This window comes from Mya arenaria, chromosome 10 (assembly GCF_026914265.1).
Source record: "Mya arenaria isolate MELC-2E11 chromosome 10, ASM2691426v1".
NCBI classification, from domain to species: domain Eukaryota; kingdom Metazoa; phylum Mollusca; class Bivalvia; order Myida; family Myidae; genus Mya; species Mya arenaria.
The window spans coordinates 12,787,429-12,807,418 of NC_069131.1; the positions used below are offsets into that span (position 1 = coordinate 12,787,429).

General features: G+C 38.1%; 1 protein-coding gene across 1 annotated transcript; it reads right to left on the reverse strand.

The window, feature by feature from the left end:
• Positions 1–2,250: 2,250 nt before the first annotated feature.
• On the reverse strand, positions 2,251–11,425 carry LOC128205154 (histamine H1 receptor-like). The gene is made up of 2 exons (XM_052906604.1): positions 11,295–11,425; positions 2,251–4,151 (listed from the first exon to the last, which is right to left on the reverse strand). Exon 2 carries the CDS (start codon positions 4,144–4,146, stop codon positions 2,584–2,586), a length of 1,563 nt encoding a protein of 520 aa, XP_052762564.1. The 5' UTR covers positions 4,147–4,151; positions 11,295–11,425; the 3' UTR covers positions 2,251–2,583.
• Positions 11,426–19,990: the final 8,565 nt, after the last annotated feature.

Sequence of the window (19,990 nt, forward strand, 5' to 3'; positions counted from 1 at the left end):
AAAAAAAATATTGAATGTATAAGCTGAACGATTGAATGTTTACAAAGTGAAAATAGAAAATTGTGTGACTTGAAACTGTGTTTTCGGCCCAAGTTTACCATTCTTGTACCTGTTTTAGCTGTTTGTTATTGAATATTTGCATTTTTTGGTCGGCAGTCTTATATAGCGGGTTTCCATGGATTTTCGCAAAAAAGGCTCGTTCCAGGACTTAAATTAAAAAGTTGTCAAACCGTTTAATCTGTGAAAATGTAGCTTTAAAGAACGCTTATTCTGATTCTGCTTCACACAAAAACTGCATAAAACTTCGTCGCCCAACATAAAAGGTGTTTAAACATGAAAAAATCGGCCGTATAATACCCATGTAAGTGCAGTAGCGGTCGAAAAGATAAATTATACAAATATTCAATAACAAACAGCTAAAACAGGTTCAAGAATGGTAAACTTGGGCCGAAAATACAGTTTCAAGTCACGCAATTTTCTATTTTCACTTTGTAAACAATCAATCGTTCAGCTTATACATTCAATATATTTTTTGTAAAGGCCTCTAGAAACATAGGTCAAAAAACCGAGAGACGCTTACACGTGTGGTCTCCGGGTAGGCATATTTATATTGCGAGAAAGGTGATATAACTTACTAAACAGGTGAAAATACATCCTTGAAACACCGAAATTCCTTTCAACGCCGCCATTTTATTCGGCTTCACACAATTTCCCTCACTTAAAATTCGGCGAACACATTTCAAGTTGGACCCCCTGCATATGCCTTCACTTTTGAACATTAAGCCGGACGAGACAGATCAAAACATTTCGAATTATGTACTCTAAAAATGACCCATTCCGTCCGCCACTTTTCCAGCTCTTGTTTTCCAACCCCATGTCTGCTGGAGCCGCCTTTGGGCTAACAGCTCATGTGTCATTACAACGATGTGCTTGTTCCCTGTCGTTCCATGTTCTCGTGTCGCTTCCTAGCGTTGCAGCCAGGTGACCGCGACGCAAAATCTTCCTGTCCAAGGCCAGCACGCGCATAGCCGATGGCGTCGTTAAGCGTCCATGTCCATGTTACTGTAACAGTGTGTGCATACCACGTGATAAATTGCGTCATAAATGCTACGTCGGAACACAACATTTTGATTTGAAAAAAGACTTTAAACAAAGATAACTTCACAATTTCTTCACCATTTTAAATGAAACATAGCGCAGTCTATGCAACTTACGGAGCCCCGCCTTCGGTCTTTTACCAAATATTGATTGAGAGTTTAGTTTCTTATAACACTACGTTAAACCTTTTCACGATACGGCCGTCCGACGGAGCACTGTCAAAACATTGTTTGGGAAACAGGTTTGTCGAAGTGTTTGTTGAAACTAATCACCTTATCAAACTCCGGTTATAAAACAAAGGTGGGGCTCTTTAAGCTGCATAGACTGGCCTTTGTTTCATTTAAAATGGTGAAGTAAGCGAAAAGTTATCTTTGATTTAAGTCTTTATTTTAAGCAAAATATTGCCTTCAGACGTAGCATAAATGACGTAATTTATCACGAGGTATACACACACTGAGCCAGGTAACCGCGACGCAAAATCTTCCTGTCCAAGGTCAGCACGTGCAAAGCCGATGGCGTCGTTAAGCGCATTCGGCAGCTTTTAATTTCGACAATCAGTTCATGTAACGGTAATAGCGAGACTAAAACTAAATTCTACGTACGTGATTTCCATTCTTATCGTATTTATTGACCTGCATGTTATCGTTAACTTCTCATGGTGTGAAAGTTTTCGGTACGATCATTACAATTCTAGAAAAAATCAAGATCAAAGACAACCGTGACGGATAGAAGATTGCATCTGCGATTGGTAATTCTGACTGCTGGAGCTTGCAGTAGGATAATAAATTGCTTTGTTCGAAATAGTGGTTACAAATTGAGCCTCGCTTTATACCAAATACTCTTAGTGTAATATATTCCTCATTAAAGAGAAATCTTATCGTGTTTGTTTGTGTAAAAGAGTGTTGAAAATTTACACACAAAAACACACACACTAAAATTACGTATACAGTCAAAGTTCGTTGGCTCGAACTCCCAGGGACCGGCGAAAATACTTCGAGCCTCGAAAAAATCGATCAAAGCGGGAATAGTTACTTTCAGTATGAAGAAATCGGTCCTTAACACCCAGTTCGAGCCAACGAGGAAATCGAGCCAAGCAAGTTCGAGCCAACGGAGTTCGGCTGTAAATTATATTATAGGAAAACTAAAAGTCCGAGCATTTAAACGAATTTTTAATTGCACATACATCAAAAAGCTAAAGAAATTAAACATATGACAACCTCTGTACTGTTCATGTTCAGTATTTTCAGGTAAGTATGTGTAGCACATTATTATGTTCCGCTATACATTCACCTTTGTTTGCACCCAGTGAACATAGGCTCCGTTACAAAGACAAGTTTCGTAAATAACACTAAATACATATATGTACAATTTACTGTGGTATTTACATACAAAGAGAACAAATATAAGCGCACAAAAGTTCAAGACAGCCAGCTGCCAACTCTCAGTCAATGTTAAAAACTCCTACACTGAGAATATTACAATTTGTCATTTTCTTTTACAAAATGGCTTATTAAAAAATGCCGAACAAGCATTGCGGAATCGAGTGTCACAGATTCCGTATATGAGGGGGTTGATTGCACAGTTGAAGAAATATGACCGCAGGAAGAATTTATATACAGCCCTCGCTTCATCAGTAAGGTTGTCAACAAAGTCACTTTTAACAGCCCTCGTCGCCATGACGATCAGATGAGGGAGATAACTCAGTATGTAGACAAGGGAGATCATAAACATTATAAAGGCTGTTTTCCTTGCCCGGACCTCCTTCAAGCACTGTGATTTTCTCAATGATTGAGTTTTGTCGCTCTGACCTCCGAATGTAGTTAGACGTCTTAAGACTATGGAAATCTGACTCCCAGCAGAGGACGCTCGTTTCATCAGCCCGGAATTAAGTTTGCCTCTCATTAAATCATTACTCGTTGTAGAAGCAACTATTTTCTTGCCAACATGTCCGTCGCTGTCAATGTTTTCATCATCAGTATTGTTGTTTTCGAAAGGTACATCAACAGTGTTTACGTTTATTTCATTTGTTAGATCATGCATTTTTTCTTCAGTCTTGCTGTTGTCTTGATCATCATCTGCGGTATCATCGTTGTCAGATTTGGGCTGTTGTTCTTCATTTTCGTCCTCGTTGTAGCTTGTATAAGAAAGTTCAAGATCTTTTCTTTCCGACCATGACTCGTCAGAAAGCGGTTTTGGCTGTTCTTTTATACTCCGTTTTGTAGAATCATTCTTTTGTTGAATAAGGTCACGTTTGGTAATGTTTAAAGGGTTTATAGATCCTAGCACTTTATAGTTATCATTGTTCTCACAAATTGATGACGTCATTGGAATGGATAAACTTCGTGACGTCATCATAGACATTTTCCGTGCCTGTGTTCGAATCCTGTACCCAATAAGACAGTAGAGCGTTGACATGGAAATAATTCCAACAATAAACATTCCACTGAACATGAATGTGTAATAAAATGGAATTTTAGAATCTGTCATGGCATCTGCGGTGGAGCATTCTGATCCAATCAGAGGCTTTGAATAAAGTTCGTGTACTATTTCGAATGTCTTCCTACCGTAAACAAATATGGCGGGCCATGAAACTAGAAGACCAAGAAATGCCCCGAGAAAACACAGGTACCTTGCTTGCTTGGGTTTGATCTGCCATTTCAAGGGTTTACAAACTTTTCTGTGTCTGTCTATGGCGATAATCAGTAGAATGAAGGAGGACGAGCATGTTCCAAACGTGTTAAAGAATCGTGAAAATTTACACATCCAGACGCGTTGAAACGTGTACTGGTTCAAAAGCAAAATCACCTCCAAGGGTATCGCAAAACAGCACGAGAACATGTCGATCCCAGCCACGCACATGATGAACACCTTGGCGTTTGAGAGCTTGTACTGTTTCCTGTAGACATGCATTACAATTCCGTTACCAGCGATACCGAAGGCCGACACCAAGCCGAGAAATATCGCCGTCGGGATCAGACGAATCATTTCTGCCATGTTCAGGTCGTACAGGATTTCCGTCGACGTCATAAATGAAGAGTTGTTTGCCATGGTTGCTGGAAAATAGAATAATGGTTCGATATAGCAGATACGACCACACAATTGCTTTAGGCTATTAAAAATATGAAACTTGCAAGAGAAATAAGTATAATTCGAAAGAAGCAGTTTATGTAATATATATTTAAAGCTTTTGATCTTGTTGATCAGGTTACAAACATGTCGTATCAAGAACATACAAATATGTGTTTACATGCCTTATTTTTTATAAACACATGGCAGTGAATCAAACAGACTATTGGCTACTTTTTTCTGATAAGGAACGAAAGGTTTTTCCTAGCGTTGTTTAAAGTGACACTCTTATTCAAAATCAATACATACACATGTAAAACAAACATAAGTTTTAGTGATACACCCTCAACTACTTACCTAATAATGTATTTATTGAAAACAATAATTACTATTAACAATAATTATTATTACCGTGTATTTAAAAGCTGAAAACGCAAAATTATTTAATGATTGGTGAATGCTAAAAGATTTACTGCGATCTACTATGGTCTCATAAGGTAGCAATTATAGCATGCTTTCTGCATATTCTTTTATATTAAACTCGGTATCCTTCATAAGCATCATTGTTTTCGAAATTTGGTCATCCGTTTTGGTATATTAAAACAATTGTAGTAAATGTATTAAATCTTATTTGAGAGTAAGACTGCATCTTTAATATTCAGTACACATACTTGATAATGGGAATCGTGAAGCCCTAGGCTAAGTGTTTTGTCCGCGTGCAAATTGGCCAATTGTAAATACGGAATTTATATAGTAGTCTTTGTCCTTTAACTCAGATACGTTGGTAATCTTATTCCTTCTTAGTGTCTTAATTATTTAAGTATACGCTGTGAAAAGCAATTAAGCTATTATTTGTATGATTTTCATTAAATCCCCGGAACTACATCTAAGAAATGTTTATATAAAATCGGAGGAAAAGGTTGGATTTCCTGAAAACCGTTTAATATTATTTCACACAGGTTTCGCGGAAGTACTCTTCAATGCAAATGCCGGTATGCGACTATTAGCTTTTTTATTAAACTTGAACACTTATTTAGGTTTATTAGGTAAGGAGCTAAAACCGTCTTGGAGACCTTATGATATATATGTGATTATATATATATATAAGACATCTTTTCACCATCTCTGGCTGATAATCACAACTGAAAACTTGCTTGCCATCACACTTTCACAGTACCCCCCCCCCCTCCCCCCGCCCCCATCAGTAGAAACCAGGCCTTTTCCCCCACCCCCATCAGTAGAAACCATGCCTTTTTTCTCGAACAGCCTAAAGTCACTTAAAACATAGGTTAAGCTTAGCACTATATTTTTTCTTCTGGTATAATTTCCTCGTTTTCAAATGTTTTGAGACTTATCAAGAAAATTATTTTTATGATAATTGCGATCAACAAAATGTTCTTTTTTATTTCATTAAATTAAGATGAAGTAAGAATACTTTCTTTAATGATATAAGATACTTTAGCCTCTAAGGCTTTAGATAAGATTTGTTTTGAGAAATTGGGGCCCTGTTAATAGTGAAACTGTTTATCCTTTTAATGAAAGTATAAAAATAAACAACCTGTATGAAACCTTCATTATCATTTCATTCAAGCTGATTGCGTAGCTTATTTTTTATCAGTATTCAATGTCAACTTTTAAACATCCCATGACCTAGATTCGCACAAACTGACCTATCTCATGTACAACTTCGGCAAAGTGATGTTTATTTTCAAAAAATGATCTAAAGAAACTTCATACTTAGGCGATAATTGTTCCCAATTAATTAGGACCACAACAATTACTCTTTACACTGCTCCATACTTAAGCTGTAAGTATTTTAACCCGAACAAAACAATGGTGATAGACAATTATTTCTCCCTGAAGGGCAGCCTCTTGAACCACTATGTCATGCCCAGAGTTTGTCCCAACATTGAGCAATGTTCAATGGTACTTATGTAAGTTGATGCACACTAAATTGCTTTGCATTCATATTTTTTTCACTTTATTTTAATCAGGATGATTCATCTGTTTGACTCTTTATCTAACAACAATAACACATCACTTAAGATCACTTAGAATATCAATTGGTTTGGACTAATTCTCTCACTAGTGCGTTTTAGGAATGAATAAAAAACGCAGAAATGGGAAAAGCAACACTGATTAATTTCTGTAAATAAACAGTAATGTATATTAATGACAATAGCTCGTTGACCTTAGCCCTTCTTGTATATTCTTATTCTGAGCACAAAAAACGCATCTGTAATGTTATGTGCTATGTATAATAAGAACATTAAGTAACAGGTCCTTGTGTATGTAAAGGAGTAAGTCAGACCCGTGGTGGGGTTTGTGAGATAGCTTTATTCTGTACAACAAAAATAACAACAACTTACTATGATTCTTGAAATACATGAATATAATGCAGTGAAAGCAATTCGCTGACTACTAGCTGGTAGGCGGAGCTTATCAGATCCTGCAGAGCAAATCAGAGACCACTACAACGTCCTTTGTGGTTCTCGTGAGTAAAACAATCAACGGACCAACTATTCCGCTCCCAATTCCTCGAACTCAACTCAACTCAACTTTATTCAGTACATAAAGGCCTCCGGCCCAAAATACATACTATAATATATACATCATTAATTACAATACAGTGGTGTCATTGCTTAATACAAATTGTTTACAAACTTCAATCTGCTATTTTTAACAAGTAAAAAATAAATATTTTATATAACAGCCTCATAAGTCCCCTATAACAGGATCAAGCTAAGAACGCTGTATTTGTTCCGGTATAATTTGAGCGGTATTCTTGTTTTGAGACTCTTTCTAGAAAATTAACTTCATGGTACTTGTGACGAACTATTTTTTTATTTTTTAAAATCAAGTCGAAGATAAAAAAAAATCCTGAATGAGATAAGATACTTAAACATCACACTGTTGCACTAACACAAGCTCATAGTCAGTGGTCAACCTTTTCTTTTGTCAAATGAGATTGCAGTATTTTTTATTTTTTCCAGTACATTTTCTATGAGCCGTTTGTTTTAATTTAAATCATGCGAAATGATAGATGTAAACACTGGCCAAATTAGTTGTTACTTTTCGCAAGAAAATGCAGACCACCAAAAAGTGTAAGGTTTAAGGTTGTTAGTGCGAACTAAAAAATGGTTGTGCGACAGTGTCACATCAAACCATTTATTTTTGTAAGTACAAACTAACAACCTTTAACCATTTCTGAAACCCTGATAAAGTCGAACCTCGATGGCTCGAACTCCCAGGAACCGGTGAAAATACCTCGAGCCTCGAACAATTCGAGCCAACCAGGAATGCTTACCTTCAGTATTTATAAAGACATCGGTCTTATACATCCAATTAGAGTCATTCGAGCCATGCCAGTTCGAGCCAACGGGGTTCGACTGCATTTCAAACACAAATCATGAACAATAAACCTGTTGTTTGTGCTCATACCAGTACAAATGGTGAGTAAAAAGAGGAATATGCAGGTACTCCTCAGATCAACTCATCAACTTATGAATTGTGTGAAGTTTAGTGACTTAAATAATGACAAAACGTACTGATGTCAGTTGCTGTGTTCGCGATTGTCTTTCAACGGATCAAACGGGAGTTCACAAAAAAACTTACATCGTAGAAGTATCATTAATAAACAGTTAATGCGAACCAATTCATCATACGGCGACATTGCTATCTGTCCAATCATTTGGTCCATAACAGTCAAGTATCTCATTAATTAATGGACTGTCCAATCCTATAGTACATTAATATGATTGCAACTTCAACATTTATAACCCAACGGTTAAAGCTGCACTCTCACAGATTGAACGTTTTGACAATTTTTTTTTTTTTTGGGTTGGAACGAGGCAATTTTTGCGAAAATCAATGGAAACCAGTTATATAAGACTGCTGACAAAACATTAGATCGCATATTTTTATATTCAAGTTCAAAAATTGATGTTTTATGCATTTTTCTTAAACCGTTAAACATTAATTTTCGAACGGAAATATGAAAATGTACAATCTGATTTTTGTCAGCAATCTTATTCCATTGGTTTGCAGATATTTACGCAAAAATTTGCTCTTTCCAAGACTAAAAATAAAAAAGCTGTAAAATTGATATATCTGTGAGAGTGCAGCTTTAATAATTTGTTATTGTCATTTGAAACAGTAGGTGATTTCATGTATCATGGCAACGTTTTGAATTGTTTATTTGGAGACCTTTGTTCAAGCCCAAATAAATGACAATGGTATGACTTATTTTGCTTTCTGACTAAACTCGCGTTCATGCGTTATGTTTTCATTTCATGTTTTAGTCTATAAGTCGCTCACGTTAGCAATCTGTTTTGTTTTGAATCCCGGTTGTATCGTAGCGTATACACTGCAAACCGGGAACCAAATCGCAGACATCAGCTAACATGGGCGTCTGTTTATATCGTTATCTGAACGCAGCGCTGGTTTAAAGTTACTTGTGATCCTTTACCTTCGAACGAACGTTGTCATCTGCATACAACTATCTTGTTTGTTGTTGTTGTTTTTTTCGTGGTAAAATTCAGTTTCACAACAATTTATTTTCATTTTATAACGCTGTGTGTTCTAAGCGAAAGATTTGGCATGACGGCATATACCCGCGTACTTTTAGTCAAAATCTATGCGATACATACGTTCTTACGATATTCTTTAATGAAACGCAGTTTACGCCGAAAACAGTGTTATGCCTAGAAGTTTACGAACTTTGGTCTTACGTTCTTTATTCACGAACGGCACGATAAAACGTTGATCAATATGGAATTTATGACTCGAATATAACAACAACCTTCAATCCCAAAAAATGAATTTCAACCATCAACACTGCACAGACATATAACATTCCAAGAATTGACTATTACAGTCGCACCTCGATGGCTCGAACTCCCAGGGACCGGCAAAAAACATCAAGCCCGGAAAAGTTCGAGCCAACCGGGAATGCTTACATTCAGTATAAAGAAATCGGTCCCATGCATCCAGTTCGACCCAGCGATGAATTCGAGCCAAGCAAGTTCGAGCAAACGGGGTTCGACTGTACTTTACTTTTATAACATAGATTAAGTTTATTAAGACTGAAAAAATCATAGAGAATATCAAAAGTTGCGGAAATTCAAATTTATGAATTAAGAACATTCTAAACAAATGCAAAACACCAGCGAGATATAGGGGAGAATCTTTTGTTTCAGTTATTTCACAGAGTGAGCAGCTGTAAACCTAGATTTCACCAGTGGCGTAGACACGTGTGAAGAATTTGGTGTTCACGACTGAAGTTCATTTCACTCTTACACTGGAACAAACAATTCCGTTAAAGACAGTTAATCGAAGCTTTTCAGAAAAGCGCGCCAAATTGTAAGCGAATTTAAATACATGTAAGTCGTTGATACTATATGCGCACTGACGTCTTATTTGGACAAGATAGCAGGCTTAAATTTTAATACAACAACTATCAAATTTGTATTTTTACTGTTTCAAACAATGAACTTCATTTCATTTCACTGAAACATGCCTATAAACAAACCATCGGCAAGCATATAATGAATGACATTTACCGAAGCATTAGTAATTGCTTGATACGTTTGCGCATGCGTTTTATACGAGCGATATTTGAATGAACTATAAAGATTACATAATTGAATGAATTATATCATTTGAATCATTATGTTGTCAAATCTAGTGCGTGTGCAATCATTCGTTGATAGTTATTTACCGTTGAGCTTAGATATGCACCTCATTTTCTGAAATGCTATCTTTGTTAATGTTCTTGAATTTAAGTAGATCAATGTGCTTTAGAGCGAGCAGTACTTTATTATGAAAATAGAGGAGATGCAGACTGCATGACATTTGCATGCAACAAGACCTGTTAAGACCCATTTAGTACAAATTGTGATATAACATAATGGTTAAGGTAATAATTATGTGTTTACCGAAATATATTGTGAAATGCAACAGCTTACAGTGTTCAGATTTTATTTCGTCTACTTGCCCAGTCGCTGTTTAAATATACCAATTCTACCTGATTAGAATCATCAATAACGGCTAAATGCTGATTTATCAACAAAGATGCACGGTAGATTCGAACAAAACTGCAATCCCATTGGATAAAATATTATTTCGAACACTAATTACTTCTCTGTTTCACGTTTTTCATTAAAATATTTACCAGAAAGATCTTTTGTACGCTCAAATACTAAGCCTACACATGATCTCGATCACGATTTAATGCGTGTAAGCACAGATAACACGTTATCCTAAACAAATAAATACTATAATTAGAACGCTTTTCAAAGATCCAGACTGAAAATTCCTAGAACTTATTCAAGTACTTTATTTAAACTCTGTGATATACCTAACGTTGATTTCCCGAGAGTCAAGTGTTCCCAGTGTCAATCATATTGAAGAAATTGTACATGTAGTACTTAAATAGCTTAGAAACAACATGGCAATCACTGGCCTCAATAATTAACTGAGCTAGCTAATAACATTCCAATTTCTCTGTATTTAAGGATCCACTCTTACTCTCAAATAAGATTTACCACAAATAATACAATTGTTCTAATACATAAAAAATGATGATGAAATGTCGAAAACAATGTGTGTATTTAAGGATACCTAGTTAATTTTGAAAGAAAGGTGTAGAAACACACAGTATTTCTGCCTTACGAAACGATAAAAGATGGCAGTAAATACTTTAGCACTCACCAATCAATCAATATTTTTGCGTTTTAAATTTTTAAATACACGGTTACAATCTTGTAATCAGTAATTAATATTTTCCATAAATGCATTATTTAGTAAAAAGTTAAAAGGTTTATGACTCAAAAATTATGTTTGTTATACATGTGTATGTATTGATTTTGAATAAGAGTATCAATTTAAATTAACAAAATGTTCAAAATGTTTATAATATCATCATAATGTAATATCACTCGTGGGAATAATTGCAGAAGTTACCAACGCCCTCTTTGTTTAATATCGCTCGGTGCCTTCATGCATAAACATTACGATATAAACTGTCTAATATATATAATAATTATACTGATGTTCAAAAATGTCTAAGTCAAGCCATGCAAAACTAATGAAAACATAGAAATCGAAAATATACAAAAAATTAAACTTACTGCAGTAGGAAAACCACAATATTGTCAGTTCACAACAATCAGCTTCAAGCAACAACCTACAAATCGTTTACATTTTGTGTACACATCTGTCATCTCGAGCTAGCTAACAAAGATTGAGTGGTGATTCACTTGACTTTTAATGCGTATCACATGTTCAGCCGTCATGGGGGCGTCGCTTGAGCGAAACGATGTGAGGCAGAAACTGTGTCAATAAATATGTTGTTGTTTTGGATTGGAGCGTTTATATTCCTCCAAAGAGACTTTTATTCGAAAAACGTCTGTACTTATATATATTATGAATTATTTCGTAAATCTAAATAAACACTATATAATTGCGCTACTTATAATGAAAACGACCAAAAATAAACAGGAGCCTGACAAAGCGATAACTTACCGAAAGTATTTATTGCTCCATTTGAATTTGAGATCTTTTTGTTCGACTTATCTTCCTTAAAATAGAGCACCTTATAGATGCAAAGAACAAGGATTGTTTTATAAGCACTGACAACATAGCTTCCTCGTACTCATGAATGTATTACATACAACTCAGGCGACCCGGGTTCGAATCCCGACCTGAATGCATGTGAGTTTGGTTGGTGGTCACCAAGCCGGACAAGTGGGTTTTCTCCGGGTACTCCGTTTTCCCCCTCAACACAAGACCACACCCTCGCGCAACATCGTGCCAACGAGAGTGACTACCTGATAACTTTCTTCACAATCGTTGTAAAATAAATAAGTTTAAACTAACATACTACTATCCAACTTTCACGTCTTCCAAGTGCTCTGGAATAATACGACTTTAAAGCTGCACTCTCACAGATTTACCATTTTCACCACTTTTTTTATTTTTTGTCTTGCAACGCGCCAATTTTTGCGAAAATCCATTGAAATCAGTTATATAAGACTGCTGACAAAAACAGATTGCATACTTTTATATTTAAGTTAAAAGAAATGATGTTTTATGCATTTTTATTAAACCGTAAGTAACAGTTTAAGCCATAAAACATTTATTTTCGAACGGAAATATGAAAATCTAAGATCTGATTTTTTGTCGGCAATCTTTTATCATTAGTTTGCAGATATTTACGCAAAAATTGCCCTTTCCAAGACAAAAAATAAAAAGTTGTAAAAATGGTAAATCTGTGAGGGTGCAGCTTTAAAGGCAACCTATCATTTAATACAAACTTAAATAGGGATGAATATGGCGAAACAATATAAAAGAAAAGTTAAGAATGTAATACAACGTTCGCTTACTGGGTAAAAGATGCACTCTTACTCCCAAATAAGATTTACCGAAATTCAAACAATTGTTTTAATATACCCAAAAGGGTGAATACATGTCGACAACAATGATTCTTATGAAGGATACCGAGTTTAATTTGAAAGAAAGGTGCAGAAAAGTGCTTATGAGCCGATAGTTAAATAGTGTAAATCTTTTAGCACTCACCAATCATTTAATATTTTTGCGTTTTCAGCTTTAAATACACGGTTGCAATCTTGCTATTGCTTGTATTTTTTCTTCCATGAATGCATTATTTAGTAAGCAGTTTAAGGTTTATCACGCAAAATTTATGTTTGTTATACATCTGTATGATTTGATTTTGAATTAGAGTGTCACTTTAAAGCGCATTAAAATTAAAACATATCTATATAATGTGTATGGCAAAATGCCTCTTCCGTACTCTACTGTTGCAAAATGTGTTTTTTGTGTAATATAAGGGTTTCCACTGTAAGAAAAGCTCCCACGTACCGGGACGTTCGGTGTCAAGAAGTTGCACGATAATGCATCCGCGCATCGCTCTGCGCTGGTATGATAGCAGTGTATTTGCATCAGCACAATTTCCAAGATTCGCAACATCCACTGTACAGCCAAGACATACCACCATGTTTAATTCCCTCATCAAATCTTGTCTACGCGGACGTCGTCTTGAGAGGCATTACTAAGCGACATCCAGTATCTGGAGGAGGCGGAGTCAAGGGCAGTTGTTTGTGTGACGTACTACAAACGTCACAAAATCAAAATGGCTACCAAATCGACTGCATTCGGAACTCCTCGGCCATTTTTTTCAAAAACAACCTCGGATGTATGCCGGTACATCTGTGGAAGAAGTTCGTAAAATTTTGAATTATATCATTAAATGAATTTAGTGATTTAGAGTTGTATTTATTAATCTAAGTTTAAATTTATTGTCATTGAATTGTATTATAGCAAACATATTCAAGAATCCCAAGAGTTAAGTCACAAAGTTTAACTGCTAAATAAAATTATTACGCGATCTACTTGCAGCGGACTTAAACGTACCTCTTTTTGAGTATGTAAACCGTCCAAATACATCCGAGGTTGTTTTTGAAAAAAAAGGCCGAGGAGTTCCGAATGAATCGACTGATGAGACTAATGAGAATAATGTTTTTATGGCGTATGGACTATGGCCTGCCGATTAAGTATCCCAACGAACTATATTTCGATTAGAAATAATCGAAAACGTCTCTCTTTGTCAATGTCAAAGAATGTAGATTTGAATAATGCACCAGTCAATTGTAACCACGCCCCCCCCCTAGGTCCGGGGGTATACCGGGGATAGCCGGGGAAATGGGCCGTGTTATTACCTTCCAGGTGGCCCCGCAGTGCCGGGTGAATACGGTGGTTTTGTAATCCCGCCAAATATAGCGGGGAATGGGCCTTATCTAGAGTCCCTTGGGGGCGGGGGCATTTGGCGGGGGTTTCACGAGCAGTTCGTCCCCGCAAGGCTGGGAGTTTGTCCGGGCTTGGCTAGACCGAAAGTCAAAGTCCCCGCTATTCCCCGGACCTGGGGGGCCGTGGTTACAATTGATTGGTGCATAACCAGGTATCAAATTACATTGTTATATAAATTCGAGGTACTATGTAAAGCATGTCGTCGAGCGCTTTATTCAATACTTAATATTAATATTAATTATCATCTTAATTCATCGTTTTGACAATTTATGGCAAATAATTATTAACTTCTTATGTCTGTGTATAGCAATATTGTAGGAGGTCACTATATGTTCAGCTCAGGTCTAGATCGTACAGTTCTAGTGTTTTCCTATTATGCGTTTGCTAGGACGACAACTGGTCGAAATTAACATAAGCCAGCAAGCCCTGCACTTGTTAATAAACATGAGCCAACAAGCCCTGCACTTGTAAAACGCATTCTGGGCTTGCGCCAGTTCTTGATTCTGTATAGCTTTGTATGTCCCTATTACTTGTCTGGTAGCCGGAGGTCACTATGTATTCATCTCTGACCTAGTATGTCCCTATAATGTGTCTACTAGGGCGACAACCAGTATCCGGAGGTCACTATGTATTCATCTCTGACCTAGTATGTCCCTATAATGTGTCTACTAGGGCGATGACCAGTATCCGGAGGTCACTATTTATCAAGCTCTGACCTAGTATGCTCCTTTATTGTGTCTACTAGGACAACAACCTGTATGCAGTGGTCACTATGTATTTATCTCTGACCTAGTATGTCCCTATAATGTCTCTACTAGGGCGACAACCAGTATCCGGAGGTCACTGTGTATTCATCTCTGACCTAGTATGTCCCTATAATGTGTCTACTAGGGCGATGACCAGTATCCGGAGGTCACTATTTATCAAGCTCTGACCTAGTATGCTCCTTTATTGTGTCTACTAGGACAACAACCTGTATGCAGTGGTCACTATGTATTTATCTCTGACCTAGTATGTCCCTATAATATCTCTACTAGGGCGACAACCAGTATCCGGAGGTCACTATGTATTCATATCTGACCTAGTATGTTCTATGTATTGGCTAGGCCGACAACCAATATCCGGAGGTCACTATGTATTCATCTCTGACCTAGTATGTCCCTATAATGTGTCTACTAGGGTGACAACCAGTATCCGGAGGTCACTATGTATTCATCTCTGACCTAGTATGTCCCTATAATATGTCTACTAGGGCAACAACCAGTATCCGGAGGTCACTATGTATTCATCTCTGACCTAGTATGTCCCTATAATGTGTCTACTAGGGTGATAACCAGTATCCGGAGGTCATTGTATTCAGCTCTGACCTAGTATGTCCCTATAATGTGTCTACTAGGGTGACAACCAGTATCCGGAGGTCACTATGTATTCAGCTCTGACCTAGTATGTCCCTATAATGTGTCTACTAGGGCGACAACCAGTATCCGGAGGTCATTGTATTCAGCTCTGACCTAGTATGTCCCTTTAATGTGTCTACTAGAGCGATAACCACTACCCGGAGGTCACTATGTATTCATCTCTGACCTAGTATGTCCCTATAATGTGTCTACTAGGGCGACAACCACTATCCGGAGGTCACTATGTATTCATCTCTGACCTAGTATGTCCCTATAATGTGTCTACTAGGGCGACAACCACTATCCGGAGGTCACTATGTATTCATCTCTTACCTAGTATGTACCTTTAATGTGTCTACTAGAGCGATAACCAGTATCCGGGGGTCACTATGTATTCATCTCTGACCTAGTATGTCCCTATAATGTGTCTACTAGGGCGACAACCAGTATCCGGAGGTCACTATGTATTTATCTCTTATCTAGTATGTCCCTATAATGTGTCTACTAGGGCGACAACCACTATCCGGAGGTCACTATGTATTCATCTCTGACCTAGTATGTCCCAATAATGTCTCTACTAGGGCGACAACCAGTATCCGGAGGTCACTATGTATCCAGCTCTGACCTAGTATGTCCCTATAATGTGTCTACTAGAGCGACAACCAGTATCCGGAGGTCACTATGTATTCATCTCTGACCTAGTATGTCCCTATTATGTGTCTACTAGGGCGACAACCACTATCCGGAGGTCACTATGTATTCATCTCTTACTTAGTATGCTCCTTTAATGTGTCTACTAGGGCGACAACCACTATCCGGGGGTCACTATGTATCAATCTCTGACCTAGTTTGTCCCTATAATGTGTCTACTAGGGCGACAACCAGTATCCGGAGGTCACTATGTATTCATCTCTGACCTAGTATGTCCCTATAATGTGTCTACTAGGGCGACAACCAGTATCCGGAGGTCACTATGTATTCATATCTGACCTAGTATGTCCCTTTAATGTGTCTACTAAGGCGACAACCAGTATCCGGAGGTCACTATGTATTCATCTCTGACCAGTATGTCCTTATAATGGGTCTACTAGGGCGATAACCAGTATCCGGAGGTCACTTTGTATTCATCTCTTGCTTAGTATGTCCCTTCAATGTGTCTACTAGGGCTACAACCAGTATCCGGAGGTCACTATGTATTTATCTCTTATCTAGTATGTCCCTATAATGTGTCTACTAGAGCGATAATCAGTATCCGGAGGTCACTATGTATTCATCTCTGACCTAGTATGTCCCTATAATGTGTCTACTAGGGCGACAACCAGTATCCGGAAGTCACTATGTATCAATCTCTGACCTAACATTTCCCTATAATGTGTCTACTAGGGCGACAACCAGTATCCGGAGGTCACTATGTATTCATCTCTGACCTAGTATGTCCCTATAATGTGTCTACTAGGGCGACAACCAGTATCCGGAGGTCACTATGTATTCATCTCTGACCTAGTATGTCCCTATAATGTGTCTACTAGGGCGACAACCAGTATCCGGAGGTCACTATGTATTCATCTCTGACCTAGTATGTCCCTGTAATGTGTCTACTAGGGCGACAACCAGTATCCGGAGGTCACTATGTATTCATCTCTGACCTAGTATGTCCCTATAATGTGTCTACTAGAGCGACAACCAGTATCCGGAGGTCACTATGTATTTATCTCTTATCTCGTATATCCATATAATGTGTCTACTAGAGCGATAACCAGTATCCGGAGGTCACTTTGTATTCATCTCTGACCTAGTATTTCCCTATAATGTGTCTACTAGGGCGACAACCAGTATCCGGGGGTCACTATGTATTCATCTCTGACCTAGTATGTCCCTTTAATGTGTCTACTAGAGCGACAACCAGTATCTGGAGGTCAATATGTATCAATCTCTGACCTATCATGTCCCTATAATGTGTCTACTAGGGCGACAACCAGTATCCGGAGGTCACTATGTATCCAGCTCTGACCTAGTATGTCCCTATAATGTGTCTACTAGAGCGACAACCATTATCCGGAGGTCACTATGTATTCATCTCTGACCTAGTATGTCCCTTTAATGTGTCTACTAGAGCGACAACCATTATCCGGAGGTCACTATGTATTCATCTCTGACCTAGTATGTCCCTATAATATGTCTACTAGAGCGACAACCATTATCCGGAGGTCACTATGTATTCATCTCTGACCTAGTATGTCTCTTTACTGTGTCTACTAGGACGACAACCAGTATCCGGAGGTCACTATGTATTTATCTCTGACCTGGTATGTCCCTATTATGTGTCTACTAGAGCGACAACCAGTATCCGGAGGTCATTATGTATTCATCTCTGACCTAGTATGTCCCTATAATGTGTCTACTAGAGCGATAACCACTATCCGGAGGTCATTATGTATTCATCTCTGACATAATATATCTCTATAATGTGTCTACTAGGGCGACAACCAGTATCCGGAGGTCACTATGTATTCATCTCTGACCTAGCATGTCTCTATAATGTGTCTACTAGGGCGATAACCACTATCCGGAGGTCACTATGTCACTGACCTAGTATGTCCCTTTAATGTGTCTACTAGGGCGACAACCAGTATCCGGAGGTCACTATGTATTCATCTCTGACCTAGTATGTCCCTATAATGTGTCTACTAGGGCGACAACCAGTATCCGGAGGTCACTATGTATTCATCTCTGACCTAGTATGTCCCTATAATGTGTCTACTAGGGCGACAACCAGTATCCGGAGGTCACTATGTATTCATCTCTGACCTAGTATGTCCCTGTAATGTGTCTACTAGGGCGACAACCAGTATCCGGAGGTCACTATGTATTCATCTCTGACCTAGTATGTCCCTATAATGTGTCTACTAGAGCGACAACCAGTATCCGGAGGTCACTATGTATTTATCTCTTATCTCGTATATCCATATAATGTGTCTACTAGAGCGATAACCAGTATCCGGAGGTCACTTTGTATTCATCTCTGACCTAGTATTTCCCTATAATGTGTCTACTAGGGCGACAACCAGTATCCGGGGGTCACTATGTATTCATCTCTGACCTAGTATGTCCCTTTAATGTGTCTACTAGAGCGACAACCAGTATCTGGAGGTCAATATGTATCAATCTCTGACCTATCATGTCCCTATAATGTGTCTACTAGGGCGACAACCAGTATCCGGAGGTCACTATGTATCCAGCTCTGACCTAGTATGTCCCTATAATGTGTCTACTAGAGCGACAACCAGTATCCGGAGGTCACTATGTATTCATCACTGACCTAGTATGTCCCTTTAATGTGTCTACTAGAGCGACAACCATTATCCGGAGGTCACTATGTATTCATCTCTGACCTAGTATGTCCCTATAATATGTCTACTAGAGCGACAACCATTATCCGGAGGTCACTATGTATTCATCTCTGACCTAGTATGTCTCTTTACTGTGTCTACTAGGACGACAACCAGTATCCGGAGGTCACTATGTATTTATCTCTGACCTGGTATGTCCCTATTATGTGTCTACTAGAGCGACAACCAGTATCCGGAGGTCATTATGTATTCATCTCTGACCTAGTATGTCCCTATAATGTGTCTACTAGAGCGATAACCACTATCCGGAGGTCATTATGTATTCATCTCTGACATAATATATCTCTATAATGTGTCTACTAGGGCGACAACCAGTATCCGGAGGTCACTATGTATTCATCTCTGACCTAGCATGTCTCTATAATGTGTCTACTAGGGCGATAACCACTATCCGGAGGTCACTATGTCACTGACCTAGTATGTCCCTTTAATGTGTCTACTAGGGCGACAACCAGTATCCGGAGGTCACTATGTATTCATCTCTGACCTAGTATGTCCCTATAATGTGTCTACTAGGGCGACAACCAGTATCCGGAGGTCACTATGTATCCATCTCTGACCTAGTATGTCCCTGTAATGTGTCTACTAGGGCGACAAACAGTTAGCAAAAGTCACTATATATGCATCTTGAGATCACTATGTGTTCATTTCTGACCTAGTATGTCCCTATTATAAGTTGGCTAGGGTGACAACCAGTACCTTGAGGTCACTATGTGTTTAACACAGTTCTTTCTGGCAGGTGCCTATTATGTGGCAACTAGTGCGGCAACCAGTTAGCAGAGGTCACTACATGTTCAGTTCCAAAATGTCTGTCAGTCCGTCTGTCTGTCTGTCTGTCTGTCTGTCCGTTACATTTCGTGTCCGGGCTATAACTTACTTATGCATTGATGTATTACCATATTACTTGGTACACATGTTGTCCTCATTGAGACGATGTGCAGTGACCTTGACCTGGGTCCAAACCTCAATGGTCAAGGTCACATCTGACATTTAAAGGTCCTACTCTACACACAATATAAATAACTTTAACAAATATCCTTTTATCATATGTTCATATACCCATGTGAAGATTGTTTAAGATTAATACAAAATATGATAAAAGAATTGTTCTGTCAAAAAACTAAGAAATTAATAAAATTAGAGATGCATACATGGTTAAAACTGAAGTGACTCCCTTCCGGATTTTTCCCTAGT

Excerpts from the sequence above, each read along its gene's own strand:
- LOC128205154 (XM_052906604.1), bottom strand. The coding sequence starts at position 4,146 with ATGGCAAACAACTCTTCATTTATGACGTCGACGGAAATCCTGTACGAC.